The sequence below is a fragment of the Loxodonta africana genome, chromosome 19 (assembly GCF_030014295.1).
Source record: "Loxodonta africana isolate mLoxAfr1 chromosome 19, mLoxAfr1.hap2, whole genome shotgun sequence".
NCBI classification, from domain to species: Eukaryota; Metazoa; Chordata; class Mammalia; order Proboscidea; family Elephantidae; genus Loxodonta; species Loxodonta africana.
Window position 1 is genome coordinate 34,564,979 of NC_087360.1, and position 14,217 is coordinate 34,579,195.

The following is a 14,217-nucleotide window of genomic DNA, read 5'->3' on the forward strand; positions in this document are numbered from 1 at the left end:
GCTCATTGCCTGGTCGTCCCTGAGTGCATGCAAACTCTTTGAACCTACGTTTTCTCCTCTATAAAGCAGGGGTACTGTCCTGTCCCTCAGGGCTTTGGGGCTCTGTGGAGATAATTGGCACAATATGCTTGGATGGGCTTCATGGTGGCGTCGTCATTAACCACACGTGAGGACCTGGCATATCATCAAGCAGCCTGCCTGTGCTGCTCCCGCCACAGCTCAGAGGAGCTACTGCCCAGGGCCGGTGCTCCCTGGACAGGAGCACAGATGGCCCCCTCAGGGCTCCCGAGACCCACTGGGAGTGACAGATCAGCCCAGGTCCCCACAGCTTACCCCAGCAAAGGCATGCACCCAGTATGGGACCTGTTCATTGTGGTCCCTGAGTACCAAAGAGCTGAGCCGTGAGTTCTCGTCCGTCTTCACAGATGCCACAGCAGAAGGAAAGGAGCATGGCAAGTTAAGCCTTACACCTGGGGGACACACAGCACTTCTCATCATGCTTCATTGGCCATGCTGACAGCACACCATGTGCCGGGGGAGGACAGCCAGGGCCATTTGCTGCACAGCTCAGTGGCTGCCACAGCCACTCTGCCAACTCTGTATTGGCCCAAAAGGGAGGCTGCCTCCAGAGAGAAAAGGGGCCTTTCCACAGTCACACATGCATTCATGGCTGTGTCCAGGGGGGCCTTTCCACGGTTGCACACACATTCACAGGGAGCCATGACAAGATGGGCACTGCCCTTTTACATGTCCTCATCTCACTCCCACAGTAACCTGTGAAGTCTATTGCTGGCATCTCTGAGAGGCAGTCAGGGCAGAGGGCAGGTGAATTGACACAGTTGGCCCTACTCACAGGTGGCACTGGTGAACTTGAGTACCTGCCTCCATGCTCTTGATCACCATGCTATGTTCCAACAGCCTTGCTGGCATGTGGCTGCTGCATCAATTCTGCTTCTTAAGTGCTTGAGGCCCCCTTGCTGGCATGTGGCTGCTGCATCAATTCTGCTTCTTAAGTGCTTGAGGCCCCCTGTGATCCCAAGCCCCCACTATCGCTGAACAAAGGTCCAGCCTTGAAGAATGACCACTGCAGAGTTTGGATGCACAACCCACCCCAGGCCAGCCCAGGGCAGGGGTTGCTCTGTAATACAGCCACACCACTGCCCTGCTCTGCATTGATGAGGGCTGGTACTAGGGTCTTCACGCCTGTAGAGGTCAGAGTCTGTGGCGATCATGAGTACTAGAGTTTAAGAGAGAAAGAACAATGGAGGGCATGTCTAGGTCCAGGAGTGGGGAGCGGGGTGAGCAGGAGACAGCGGGGGCTGTGGCTGGTACTGGAAACGTCACTGGGCCACACAGTGCTGCCAGGTCACCTCAACCCAACATTGCTGGAGGGTTCCCCCCTCTGTGCCCACCCACTCCCTGCAGCATGGCTCTTGCCTCATGCCCTTTGCACACATCTGGCATCACTGCACATGCCCACAGACATGCTGATCGTTGCCCTTCTGGAGGACAGGAACTACCTTGTTTCCGCCAAATCTCAGAGCTGGGTACAGGCCTTGGACTTCTGTGCCCTCCCAGGCAGCAAGTTGCTGAATAATGTTAAAAGCAGAGCGTGACGGAAAAGCACTTGGGGAAGTGCCAAGAGACAGACTCGAGCAACTTGGCCAGACTTTGACACCTGGGCAGCAGGCTTCCCCACAGATATAGGGCCTGCTGTCCTAGCCACACCGTGGGGCAGCCCATCAGGCTTCCCCACAGCCTGAGCACTGACGCCAGGCTCCAGGCAGGCTGGGGGTCTCGCCTGGATAAAAGCGTGTGTAGTGTTTGGTATCATGGGGTTCGTTCCGGCTTGTTTCACCTCATTTATTTACACAGCAGCCGCCTGTCTAGAACTGACCCTGTGTCAGACATGGTTGGTGCTGGGGAGAGGTACACAAACCCTGCCTCTGAGAGCCCCATGGGGGGCAGTGAGTGAAAGGTGCAGTGTGTCAGATGGCAAGTACTGAGGATGAAAGGAAAGCCAAGATGGGGGGTGTCAGCAGTGTGGGCACTTCAGTCCTCCGAAGGGTCAGCCGTGACAGGCTCTATTGTTCAAGTGACACTGGAGGTTGAGCTATGCAGCCGCCTGTGAGTTGATTGTCTTCTCATCGGTTGATTCTCTTCTCATCAGTTATTTGTGAATTTAACTTTACCTAAACACAGAGTCGCTGAGTCAGAATTGCCCCGATGGCAACAGATTTTTTTTTTTTTTAAACACAGTGTGGTAGCGCCCACTTCGTGGCACTTGTTTACTTCATATCAGGATTTTGGGAATTAAAAAACTAAATTAAAATCATGTTCAAAATATTTGTGTCTGCCAGTGAGAGCTGATTGAGCACTACTCTCGTATCCTGCTGATCTAGTTGGGCTGCCTTGAGGAATTGCTAGGATCCTGAAGGTACCGCCGTCACTCTGGTTGGCCGAAACTTCCTACCTGGTGGAGTAAAGTTGAGTTGAGGGCCATTTTTGTAATACATTATGCCCTGAGCTGACTTCAGTGGCTGCATGTGCCCAGAGCCCAGGAGGTCAGCAGGTCATCAGTGTGACCTGGAATGTGCCTAAGCATTGTCCCCCTGTGCTCCCAAGGCTCTTCCCATAACACGTGGGCTGTGGCTTTTGGCTCGGACTCCATCGAGGCAGTGACCCTTGACACTGGCTCATATCGAGCTTTGCACCATGTTGCCACCTCCAGTTTTCAGACTATTAACTGACATCTCCTAGCCCTTAGTGACAGGGCTCCTGGTCCTCCCTGGTGTGCTGACGGGGCTCTTGCAGAGGGAACTGAGAAGAAAAGCTGTAGAGCTCCAAGACCTCACACCAAGGTGCTCTAGGGATTGCTGCTGGGCGGTGGCAGCAGGGCTCAGACACACCAGAGGAACAGCCAACATCCTGCTGGCAATGACAGCGCCCTGCGGTACCATGACACGCTTATCCCAGAGGCAGCACACATCAGTGTCTTAACCACATGACGCAGGCACGCATGCAGGGGAATCACACTCCCTCACCTCTCAGGCAGTCTGTCCTCTCTGTACCAGTCAGCCCGCTTACAGCCAAGTGTGCCAAGAAAAACACTTGGAAGAACAAAACCATAGGTATAAACTTGTTGAGCATATTTTCCCCTAGAGCAGTGGTTCTCAACCAGGGGCAACTATGCCTCCCAGGGGACATTTTGCATTTCTCTGGAGACATTTTTCATTGTCACTGCTAGGGGTGTGGTGCTACATCTGGTAGACAGAGACCAGGGTGCTGCTAAACCACCGTACAGTCCAGATAGCCCCCGAGCACAAGGAATGATCTGGCCCCAAGTATTAGGAGTGCCAAGATTGAAAAACCTTGCCCTGGGGCCAGAATTGAGACCACCTAATGCTTTCCTGAAAATGTTTTCCTAAGCAGCCCTGGTGGCGCAGTGGTTAAGCTTTTGGCTGCTCACTGAAAGGTCAGTGGTTCGAACCCACCAGCCGCTCTGTGGAAGAAAGATGTGGCAGTGGCCTCCGTAAAGATTGGAAACCCTATGGGCAGTTTTACTCTGTTCTGTAGGGTGGCTATGAGAATCAACTCAATGGCACCAGGTAATGTCTTCCTGAGAGCATGTGGCCAAATCACAACATACCAGCCAGTAGAATAGTGAGTAGCATCAGTGACGCCTCGGTCAGTCATGGAGCCACACAGAAAATGTTTTCTAGAGCAAAGAAGTGGATCTATTTAATGAGGTGACAGTCTGATTTACAGCAGGTACAGCTCTCAGGATTTGCATTCATTCAGCTTGAACACCTTGAGGTGTGAGTACTCTTTTTGGCAAGACAGGTGAGCCAAGGTCATTGTACCTGTGAGAGGAAGCTGGGATGCTGAGGGAGCACTAGCCAGGTAGTACCTGAGGTGGTATCTGTGGGTTGAGCGTTGGAAGGTGTCAGGATAAAGGCAGTTGAGGGCCAGGTGGTGTAAAAAGGGCTTAGAAGCCCACACATAGATATGGACAAGTGAGAGGACCCAGCCCTCGGGAGAGTAGAGAGCAGATGGGCATAAGGAGGGCGGTCCAGAGAACAAGGAGTTTGGTCATCATCCTGGAAGCATGGGTGCACTGGCGTGGCGGCCCCATTAGATATAGCAGTAGTTTAGGAGAAAAGGTGGATACCGAGATAGGATAGGAACAGAGAGATGACCTGAGGGTGGTGATGAGAAGTAGACAGGTGGGAAGAATCTTAGACGCAAGATGGGTTTCAGGCTGTAGAGGGAGGGGACATGGGATATGTACCTGTGGAAGCTCATACCTGAGAGTCCTCTAGTAGACAGCCAGCAGGCAGTGGGATTCATGGGTCTACCTGGACCACAAGAGCTCAGGAAACACGTTTTCTGGTGATGGCAGTTGGAGCTGAGAGAGTTGGTGAAACAGTCCAGGAGGGCTGTGGAGGGAAGGAGTACAGGAGGCCCACCTGGCCATGCTTCACATAGGTCAAAGATGACGGTGACCATGAGGATGTCAGAACTCCAGGGACATGGTGATCTAAAGGCATCTTGGAGGTGTCACTGAGTCTCAGCTGACTTTGGCCAAAAAAAAAAAAAAAAGAGGCCTGGTGCCTTTATAGGAATAGCATGGGGATGAGGCTGCAGTCTGGAATGAGCAGCAAGCAGGTGGTTGAGAAGATTCTCTGAGGATGATGGTCAATGAGGGAAAACGGAGCTGGCTTCGGGGCGTTGGGTCAGGGTGTGGGATTGATGACTGAGTGTATCCAGGGGTCTCGAGAATAGAATGTGAGCTTCAGTTGGCAATGGGCACACGGTGCCAGCTTCCTACAGACCCAAGTACCCGTTACCACTGGTGACAGCCAATGTGGCTACTGCTGCTTTAGCACCTTCCACAGTTGTCAAGAGTAGCTTCATGGTTAGTGTGTGACCACATTGTGTTTGAGACCAGCTTTGCCTCTTAGTTGAGCAACCTTGAGCAAGAGACTCATTCTGTGTGCCTCAGCCTCATCTCTAAAAGGGAATAGTAGCAGTACCTGTCCAGAGGCTGTCATGGGGATGAAAGGAGCTAGGCTGCATGTTCACTGCTTATGTCATTTAACTCTCACCATTGTGGCTAGAAAATAGAGAATGGGTATAGAAATTACTAATATACTAACAAGTATTAACTACGTGGGTGTAATTTTTTATATCATGTTACAAAGAAATCTACAAGTATGAAATGGTGATTAGAGGCTTGTGAGGGAATTCTTTATAGCAGAAGAGAAGGCACATGACTATTGCTTGAACACTAGCTGTATCCCTGGTTGAGTCGGTCTCTGAAGGAGGCCTGAGCATGGGGACATCAGGCCTCCCAGCAAGCACTACTAGCACCATTCCTGACACCCCTCACTGCCTGCCCCAGAGCAGCCCCGGGGTTCGCTGGTGCTGAGGCCAGTGTACTCTGGGCAGGTCAGCAGGCTCTGCAGGGACTGGCTGCCAGAATCGCTCAGTGCCCCCCTCTGACAGCTGCAGTTCTCCTTTCCATGGCCCTAGTGGATGCAGTACCTCCGTCTCATCAGAGGTCAGCTGAGTTGCAAAACAGGGCTCTGCTGTGTGTCCAGACTCGCTCTGCTGGAGAGTGGCAGGGCCTCCACCTGGAGTCTGGCTCATCCCCTGCTGGCCTGCCCAGCTGCCTGTAGGTTCCTGGTCCTAGAAGCTCGCCTCAGGTAGCAGAGGGTCTGGCCTATGCAGGCTGGGCCCCAGCTGTGTGTGTGCTTGGCAGGACACCATGCAGCATGCTGCAGAGTGCCAGGACGCCGAGCTAGCCAAGAAGCTGCTGCAGTGGTCCCTGGAAGAGAGCCAGTGGGAGTGCTTCACGGCCATGTTCTTCACCTCCTACGACCTGCTTCACCCAGATGTGGTGCTGCAGCTGGCCTGGAGGCACAGCCTCATGGATTGTGCCATGCCCTACTTCATCCAGCTGATGAGGGAGTGTCTTAACAAAGCGAGTGCCTGGCCCCTGGGTGGCCACGGCTGTTCCCTTCTCACCTCACAAGGTTCCCTTCCCTGGTGCTGACTCTGGCCTCAGACCTTCCCAGAGGCCAGCGTAGGGTGGCCAGCCGTCAGTGGCTGCCTTTGGGAATGAGTTCTTCCTTTCAGGCACAGGTGGTTTTCTGCCCAGTTCCCCTGCTCTAGAAAACCATCATGGGAGGTATCAGAACTAAGCACTGCCCAGATAAGTGATGTTCCTGCTGACCCTGCCTCAGGCATTATGGCAGAGTGCACAATGCCACAGAGCAAGGAGGGCGCTGGGTGAGAGCCAGCGAGGCGACAGCTGGCACTGCCAGTGCCCACGCAGAGCCCCCCGGGCACAGCAAGCTCCTCTGTCAGAGATCCTGGGGGCCTCTGTGTGCCCCAGCTGCCTCCTGCAGCTGTGCCTCCGGGGACATCCAGAGGGGTGGCTGCTGGCATGCCTGTTGGGGATAGCCCCCTTTTCCAAGCACTCAGTAGAAATGTTAACACAGGTATCAAGTCCTTTTATCACCTGAGAGGTAGGTGAAGTCATCCCCCCATACAGCTGCAGACACTGGGGTTCGGACCCAAGACTAGCAGGGGAGTGGGGTTCAAACCCGTATTCTCCAACCAGGTCATGCTCCTCTCTCGGCATGTCAGCTTCGGACACTCAGGTGTCACTTGGCTTCCTAAGTGTCCCACTCCAGCTTCTTCTATTTAATGAGGTGACAGTCTGATTTAAAAACTCTCCTTGTATATTAAAACCCTGGGAGGCCCTGTCTAGGACTAGTTTTAGCTGCTGTCCATAGACTTGCGTCACCCAGTGTTTCTGACACTGCCGAAGGGCACCTCTTAGCAGTGCCTGCCTACAGATCCAGTCACACACCTGGGCATCTCCAGGCTGGATGGAGACTCTGGCTGCACCACGAAGCCTCTCCTAGTGAGGCTGCATTTCATGGTGGATGGAGGGGGGCCTCCTGGAGCATGTGGGAACTGCAGAGAGACAGACAGCGGTGGGCTCTGGCATGATTAGCTAATGCCCAGAGGGGCTCGTGCTGCCTGCTGGCTGCAGAGCTTCCGGGGAGCTGCCCCCCAGCACCTGACAAGGGCCACTCTGAAGCCACTGGTTCAACTGCAGGAAAGGAGGGACCTGCACAGCACATCTCACTGTAATGTCCTGGCCAGTGTGGGGATGGTGGCAAGAAAGGCAGCCTTGTCCATGTGGCCTGAGCTGTGCAGGCCACCAGGGGACACTGACTGGCTGGTTTACTAGGGTCCCAGACTCTGAACTGCCACTAACGGCAACTCCCTGGAGGAGCTGTCTGTTGGCATTTTGCGGGTAGTCCCAGGGAACAGCTCTTGCCTGTGGGGTGCTACTTCTCACCTACTCCCTGCCGCATAGTGTCTGCACCCCAAAGCACCCTGTCCTTCCTGAGACCCTGCCTGAGTGGGACGTGAATCTCTGGTCATCAAGGCCCGTGGGTTAACATAGAGAGCTCAGACCTCCGAGGCCTCCGAGGCCTCGTTGCTGCAGGGGGCTGGACCCCAAGGGGACCCCGGGAACTGGAGGGGGCACACTTCCTCTGTCGTGAGTGATGGAGTTCAGCAGCCACCCTGTCATCTCGGTCCAAGCTGTGACCACACACCTAACCCAAGGCCAGACAGTCTGCTTGGATTTCAGCTCCTTGGTCTGGATCTTCATGGATCTGCCTTGGCTTTGTCCCACTCTTTCTCTGCAAGGCCCAGACACAATGCCTGTTATGATGGGGGGTCCCCACCAGGTATGGGGTGTTCTTGGTTGGGGCCAGGGCCCAGCGGACAGCACAGCAACATTGTGAGAATGGGGTCCCAGGCAGGAAGGTCACAGCCTGTTCCTGACTGAAGAACCTGCCCATCAGCCTCCTGACTTGTCTGGGAGCTATTGGGCTGTCCTGCGGAGAGACCCACCCTCTGCCAGGGCCCTCCAAGGGGAGGGAGAGTGGAAACAGCATAGACCTTGGCCCTGGGGCTACCGCAAGCCTGGGCAAAAATGGCAGCTGTGGGTCAGATGTAGCTATCTGGTCTCAGCCAGCTCCCCAGGAGGGGAGGGGATGTGAAAGGATTCAATGAGGCTTCAGGCCTGTCCACTAGCAAGCGGGAGGCGGCAGGGCTCTGGGTGGCAGCAGGGCTTTCTGCTGGTCGCCCCTAGGCCCGAGCTCATGCAAGGGCACAGGACTAGACTCACAATTGCTGTAGCCCTGCTGGCATGGTGACCCCAGATGTGGTGGCTCCTCTGCACTCTCTGCTCCCTCTGCCCATGCATCTGCACCAGCACCTGAGTGTGCACAGAGGCCTGCTGAGGCCACCTCCCCTATCCCTAGATGTGCCTTCTCTCCACCAGGTGTAGTAGTCCAGGTATCAAGTTCCCAGTGTTCTGAGGACCAGTGGTTCCTGTGCCGATGAGGAAGGGCAGGCAGCCTGGGCTCTGGGACTGGCTGGCTAGAGTTCGGAGGAGGAAGCACCATGTTTCCTTGGCAGTGTCCTGCACGCTGCCCAAGCTCACAGGTCAGTAAGCGGTGGTGACGCCACGAGTCAGGCATCCTCACAGCCTGTGGTCATTAGCCACTGCTGCGTTGCACCAGCAGCCACATGCCCACTTGAAAACTTGGGCTGGCTTCATGGCTGGGGGACTTCAAGCCCCGTCCTGCTCCATCTCAGCCTCCCTGCATTCAATCATACATCCGTTTTATGTTTGACATTTTCGCAAACTTTTTTTTGTAACTAGAGCCATGTAACAAGTATGGGGGAAAATGGTGACGTATCTCAACGGTTTTGCTGATTTTTAGATGGACACCTAGAGTTTATCTTATTGTTTAGTTAAAATCAGTATTTTCTCTTACAAAAAAAATGTGCATCATGGGAGTGTGGCATGGGGATCAGGTGGTCACTCCAGGTACAGCCGGAAGCCAGCCTGGTCCAGTGGGCCTGGTGCCACCTCCACTGGCTGTCCAGCATGAACACCGTCAGCTTCCAGCTCTCCTAGAGGGCCTTTGTGTCCTTGCCACTCACCTGGAGGCCTGGTTGAAGGATGGCACAGGACAACAGCTTAGTGCTGTCTGGGTGGTAATCAGGGGCTCCCACCTATGTTGCAGGTGGACAAACTAGAGGTCTCAGAGAGTCTACATCTGCAGGAGCAGCATGTGGTGGAGTCCACTGCTCTTGTGTTGGGTAGGTGGCACCCTCTGGAGAGATGGGGTTGGACAGGGTAGGGGCGGGAAGGCCCTCTCTGGCTGCCAGGTGTGGAGAAGGTTAAGTGTAGCCAGGATGTGTGAGAGGCACAGCCTTGTGTCCTCTCTGCTCCGGGGCACCTGCCTTTTTGAGGACTCGCCTGCCTGCTCTTGTGCCTGGCACCTGCCCAGTGGTGAGCTGCTGCTGTGTCCCTACCAGCTGGTCCCCAGGCAGCAAGGCTGTGGCTGGCCTGTTCTGGGAGGAGGGCTTTGCACAGACCTTGGAGGGCCTGGCTCTTGAGTAGATGGGTTTGGTGGGGCCCACTCTATAGAGCTGCTGTTTGGCTCTTAGACTGCGCTGAGGGGACCGATGCAACATGCATCAGGGGTGTCATGAGCATGCAGCATGTGAGCCTGGCCTTGAGTCTCCTCTGCCACGTGTCTTCCCTGTGTTCCATGTGCCCACCCACCACCAATGTCATCTGATTTTCTTAAGATTTTGATGGGCATGAGTGAGCTGATTGAGCTCAGTAAGTGTCCCATAGCCTGCCCCAGAACAGCTGCACCCCCTCCTTGCCTCCAGGCACCTGCTGTCCCGGGTCAGGGCTGGTCTGGACCCTGGCCCTTGGGCCCCTGACTGGTCTGGGTCAGCCAAGAGCAGCCCACAGCTCTGCTCACCTCCTGCTCCCCCTTTCCGGCCAGCAGCTAATGCTGTGAGCCAGCTGCAGACCCCGCCCCTGCTGGCTTCGCCTGTGGGCGGGCCGCTGCTCCAGCCTTCCTTCGCCCACCTTCCCCTGTTCAGCTTCAATGCATAGAGGGCTCTCAGTCGCCACACCCCCTCTACCGAGTTATTAACCTCTGCAAGGAGTGTGTCCACGCTAAAAGTGCAGAGGACCCCTCCATGGGAGGCGGGGACACCTGGAATTGTTATTTTGCTGAGGCGGAAGGATTGCAGCCTCTGAGCCAGGACCAGAGCCTGGGGAGGCCAGGCCAGGCACTAACTTCCCAGGAAGACCAGCGTCTGGGAGAGCCTTGTCTGCAAGAATTCTCTGACATTTGTGGGACGGGTACCCTCTTCACCCTCATCCAGGGCAGAGCTACCCCTCTCCAGGCCATTTTGCAGACCCTACAAGAACACTTACTGTATGGAGATACCGGGCTGTAAAACGGCCGTGTGCCTCCTGTGGGTCATGAATATTAAAAAGCAGTTTATCAAGGCGAATTTGCTATGTGTGTGCTCGGTGCTTGCCGGGGGTCTTGGGAGCGAGAGGAGACGCAAGCAGGCAGCCCATTAAAAGATGTGCTGGGATCTGGAGGGGTGTGCTGCTCCTGCTCAGGTCTCTCCCGGACCACGCTTTCTGCACGGAGCTCTGAGTGCTACCTGCGATGCCTTGATGTCTCCCCAAGGCCAGACCTTCATTAGCAGGCATGGGTTAACCCCACGTGTTCTGGGGGAGGGTCTACTCCTCTCCCGATCGGACCAGGGGCGGTGTCGCTGCTCTAAAGGGTTCCTGTCGCACAGAGCCCGAGGTTTCTAGCGCGATACCGAAGCTGCACTTTGACCTACTGCGCCTGCCCCGCTCCGCCCCGCGCTCTCGGTTCTCTGGGGGCCCAGGCGCGATCATTGGCTGCGCCGCGGTCCCGCCCGGGCCCCGCCCTGGCCTCAGTTTCCCTGCCGGCACGGGGCGGGACGGGGGCGGGGCCCGGCTCGGGCCACGCGGGGCGGAGACCCGGGAGCCGACGCGCTGCCCCGCCCCCCGGACCATAACTCCCTGCCGCTGCTGCAGCCGCCGCCCCGGACGGAAAGCCGAACGCCGGGGGCTCGGACCCGAGGCCGCCCGGGTGCCCTGCCTCCTCGTTCGCCATGGCGGTGCCCCCCATCTCACGGAACCCCAGCATCCTGGCGGCTGCCGCGCCCGCGCCCGGAAAGGCCAAGCTGACGCACCCAGGGAAGGCGATCCTAGCAGGTGGGCCGCAGACCCCGGCCCGCTCCGGCCGCCCTTGCTTCCGGGTGGGCTAGCCACGCGAGGCCCCGCCCCACTTCCGGGTCGGGCGGGCGGCCGGGCGGGGTTGCGGCTCTGAGCCAAGGAGGTCGGGCCGCTTTGCGGAGCCTTTAGAGCACGGGCCGGTGAGGGGCGAAGTCCTGGGCGGGTGAGGCGCAGCGCGGCGGCGGGTCTCAGGACCTGGTCCCCGCAGGCGGCCTGGCTGGCGGCATCGAAATCTGCATCACGTTCCCCACTGAGTATGTGAAGACGCAGCTGCAGCTAGATGAGCGTTCACATCCTCCGCGGTACCGGGGAATCGGTGAGGAGGGGCGCGGCGGGCGCGGCGGGGCCTGGCGGTGCAGCGCAGCGCAGCGAGGGGCGCTGACCACCCGCTCCTCCCCCAGGGGACTGCGTACACCAGACGGTCCGCAACCATGGCGTCCTGGGCCTTTACCGTGGTCTTAGCTCTCTGCTCTATGGTTCCATCCCCAAGGCGGCGGTCAGGTGAGGCCGAGTCTGGGCAACGTGGGAGGGGGCCGCCGCCTCGACTGTGGCCACCTTACATCCCGTTCTCTCTCCCAGGTTCGGCATGTTCGAATTCCTCAGCAACCATATGCGCGACTCCCAGGGACGGCTGGACAGCACGCGCGGGCTGCTGTGCGGCCTAGGCGCCGGGGTGGCTGAGGCCGTGGTGGTCGTGTGCCCCATGGAAACCATCAAGGTGGGGAGTGGTCGCAGTGCTGGGCTGGGGACTGCAGGGGGACGCTGGGGCAGGAGATGAAGGAGGAGCTGCTCTGTGCGCTTGAAAGGTTTGTAGGCAAGTGGAAGACTTAAAGGTTTCTAAAAACTAATTTTGCACACAGGTAACGTAAGGTAACACGTGTTTGCTGCTGAAACCTGCAAAAGTGGTAGTAGATTCCTTAGCAAGGTGGGCCTCTTCTCGGTCTGGGTTCTTAATCTGTTCTGTGTCCTATAGTAACAGGACAGTGCTGTCTTCAGGCGAAAAGCTGAATCCAACCCTGGCCTGACGTTAGGCTCAAGGGGCCAGGTTGCCTGCCAGCTGGTGGCCAGGGGCAGCTCTTGGTGATCTCAGGACCAGCGCCTTTGCTTCCTTCTCAGGTGAAGTTCATCCATGACCAGACCTCCCCCAAACCCAAGTACAAAGGATTCTTCCATGGGGTCAGGGAGATTGTGCGGGAGCAAGGTGAGCCAGTCATGGAGGGCCAGGGACCTCTCCCTGGCTGGAGGAGGCTGCAGTCACCCCACTCTTGGTTGGGGGGCACTAACGTAACCCCGTCTCTGTTCCTGCCCTAGGGCTAAAGGGCACATATCAGGGCCTCACAGCCACAGTGCTGAAGCAGGGCTCCAACCAGGCCATCCGCTTCTTCGTCATGACCTCTCTGCGCAACTGGTACCAAGGTGCGTCTGTCACTTCAACCCCCAGACACTCAAGACTGCACCTATTCCCTGTGGGCCCCCCAGCCAGGGCCCCACACTCCATTGCGCCCCCACCTTCATAGGCCTTGGCCCAGGCTCCTCCCGACTCTGCTCTGCCACCCCTCAGAGCTCTGACCCACTTGTTCTCCATCACCCCTTGACTGCAACCCCCACTGCCACCCAGGAGACAATCCCAACAAGCCAATGAACCCACTGGTCACTGGGGTCTTTGGAGCCATCGCAGGTGCTGCCAGTGTCTTCGGGAATACTCCACTGGATGTGATCAAGACTCGGATGCAGGTGGAGCGGGGAGCAGATGAAGAGTGTCCACAGGGGGAGGGGACCAAGTGGAGGGCTGGCCACCAAGCAGTGCTTGCATCCTTGTATCTGGCAGGGCCTGGAGGCTCACAAATACCGGAACACCTGGGACTGTGGCCTGCAGATCCTAAGAAATGAGGGGCTCAAGGCGTGAGTGACAAGGGAGGGCTGTTGTCCCCACCCCTCCCTGGCCTTCTACGTGGACATCACCTCATAGCCCGGGCCTGCCTCACACCCTGGGGACTCTTTCCTTCAGTTCTTTTCCCCTTCCTGCAGGAACACTCTTCTCATGACCACCTTCCTTCTTTGCCCACCGTATGTCTTTCCCAGGTTTTACAAGGGCACTGTCCCCCGCCTGGGCCGGGTCTGCCTGGATGTGGCTATTGTGTTTGTCATCTATGATGAAGTGGTAAAGCTGCTTAACAAAGTGTGGAAGACTGACTGAGCCTGGCACCTGCATAGGGACCCCGAGTGCCTCCAAACCAGCCCACACATCTCACGTAATTCCAGTGCAGCGTGCCAAAAGGCCTCTCCCTGCGTCCTTCGAGCTCTGTGGCCTGTGATCTGGCCTGTGTCTGTCCCCGTGGCTCTTGAGTCCATGTGTCCCATAGCGTTGTGTGTGCTCTGCGGTCTGTGTGACACTGCTACTGTGTCTAGTCAGGCCATGGCTTGGGTATTCCTGTGGCCTGTGAATCTGCCCACAAGTCCCATGAGCTTGCTCCTGAGCTGTGTGCCTGTGTCTTGTGTTCAGTGTTGTGTGACCCTGTGTCCTGCATCCCAGGGTGCCCACGTGGCCTGGGTCTGTGGCCCCTGTAGCCATGGCCTGGTCCCAGTCCGATGCCTTCCACCGCGAGTGGTAAGGGCACCCTGCCCCAGCCTACCACAGCTGCCTCCGGGCCTTGGCCTGGTCTCACCGCATTCCAGGGGCTGCGTCCCCCCTGCTTCTGCCACTGGCCTTAACCGGCCTTCGGGCCCTTCCTCTGCCCAGGACAGGGTGGCACCTGCCACTCTCAGGACCACCCTCCCAAGGCAAAATAAAGCGGATTCTGTTTCAGCTTCCTGTCCCTGCTTTCCTGTGTGGGCACATCTGTAGGTGGGCAGTGACAGGCATTGTTCCCTGAGGACAACAAGGTAGGGGGGTGGGGTACTGGGGAGGACAGCTGCTGCCACAGCATCAGTTCCAAGAGATTCTCAGGCCAAGGAGGATCTGGGCTCTGCCTGGCTCTCCGTGTGACCTGTTGGGTACGAGGCCAGGAGGTGCCTGGCAGGCAGCACCG

General features: G+C 57.1%; 2 protein-coding genes across 2 annotated transcripts in view; both read left to right on the forward strand.

Moving 5' to 3' along the window:
- CLTCL1 (clathrin heavy chain like 1) overlaps positions 1-10,015 on the forward strand; it is a gene marked incomplete at its 5' end in the record, with an annotated part of 157,252 nt that extends 147,237 nt beyond the window's left edge. The window contains 6 exon segments of the mRNA XM_064271932.1: positions 1,366-1,392; positions 3,908-3,924; positions 5,469-5,491; positions 5,718-5,986; positions 9,126-9,201; positions 9,903-10,015. Of these exon segments, the coding sequence (XP_064128002.1) occupies positions 1,366-1,392; positions 3,908-3,924; positions 5,469-5,491; positions 5,718-5,986; positions 9,126-9,201; positions 9,903-10,015 (525 nt within the window).
- Positions 10,016-10,983: 968 nt separating this feature from the next.
- SLC25A1 (solute carrier family 25 member 1) lies at positions 10,984-13,994 on the forward strand. The gene is made up of 9 exons (XM_003422292.4): positions 10,984-11,167; positions 11,397-11,504; positions 11,590-11,689; positions 11,768-11,906; positions 12,305-12,389; positions 12,500-12,604; positions 12,807-12,922; positions 13,017-13,090; positions 13,271-13,994. The coding sequence occupies exons 1-9, from the start codon at positions 11,065-11,067 to the stop codon at positions 13,383-13,385; spliced, it is 945 nt and encodes a 314-aa protein (XP_003422340.1). The 5' UTR covers positions 10,984-11,064; the 3' UTR covers positions 13,386-13,994.
- Positions 13,995-14,217: the final 223 nt, after the last annotated feature.

What these genes read in the sequence shown, in the direction of transcription:
- SLC25A1 (XM_003422292.4), top strand. Translation starts at nt 11,065, where the DNA reads ATGGCGGTGCCCCCCATCTCACGGAACCCCAGCATCCTGGCGGCTGCC. An exon ending in TCTGCGCAACTGGTACCAAG is followed by an intron (nt 12,605 to 12,806) that starts GTGCGTCTGTCA and finishes ACTGCCACCCAG; the next exon opens with GAGACAATCCCAACAAGCCA. An exon ending in TGATCAAGACTCGGATGCAG is followed by an intron (nt 12,923 to 13,016) that starts GTGGAGCGGGGA and finishes TGTATCTGGCAG; the next exon opens with GGCCTGGAGGCTCACAAATA.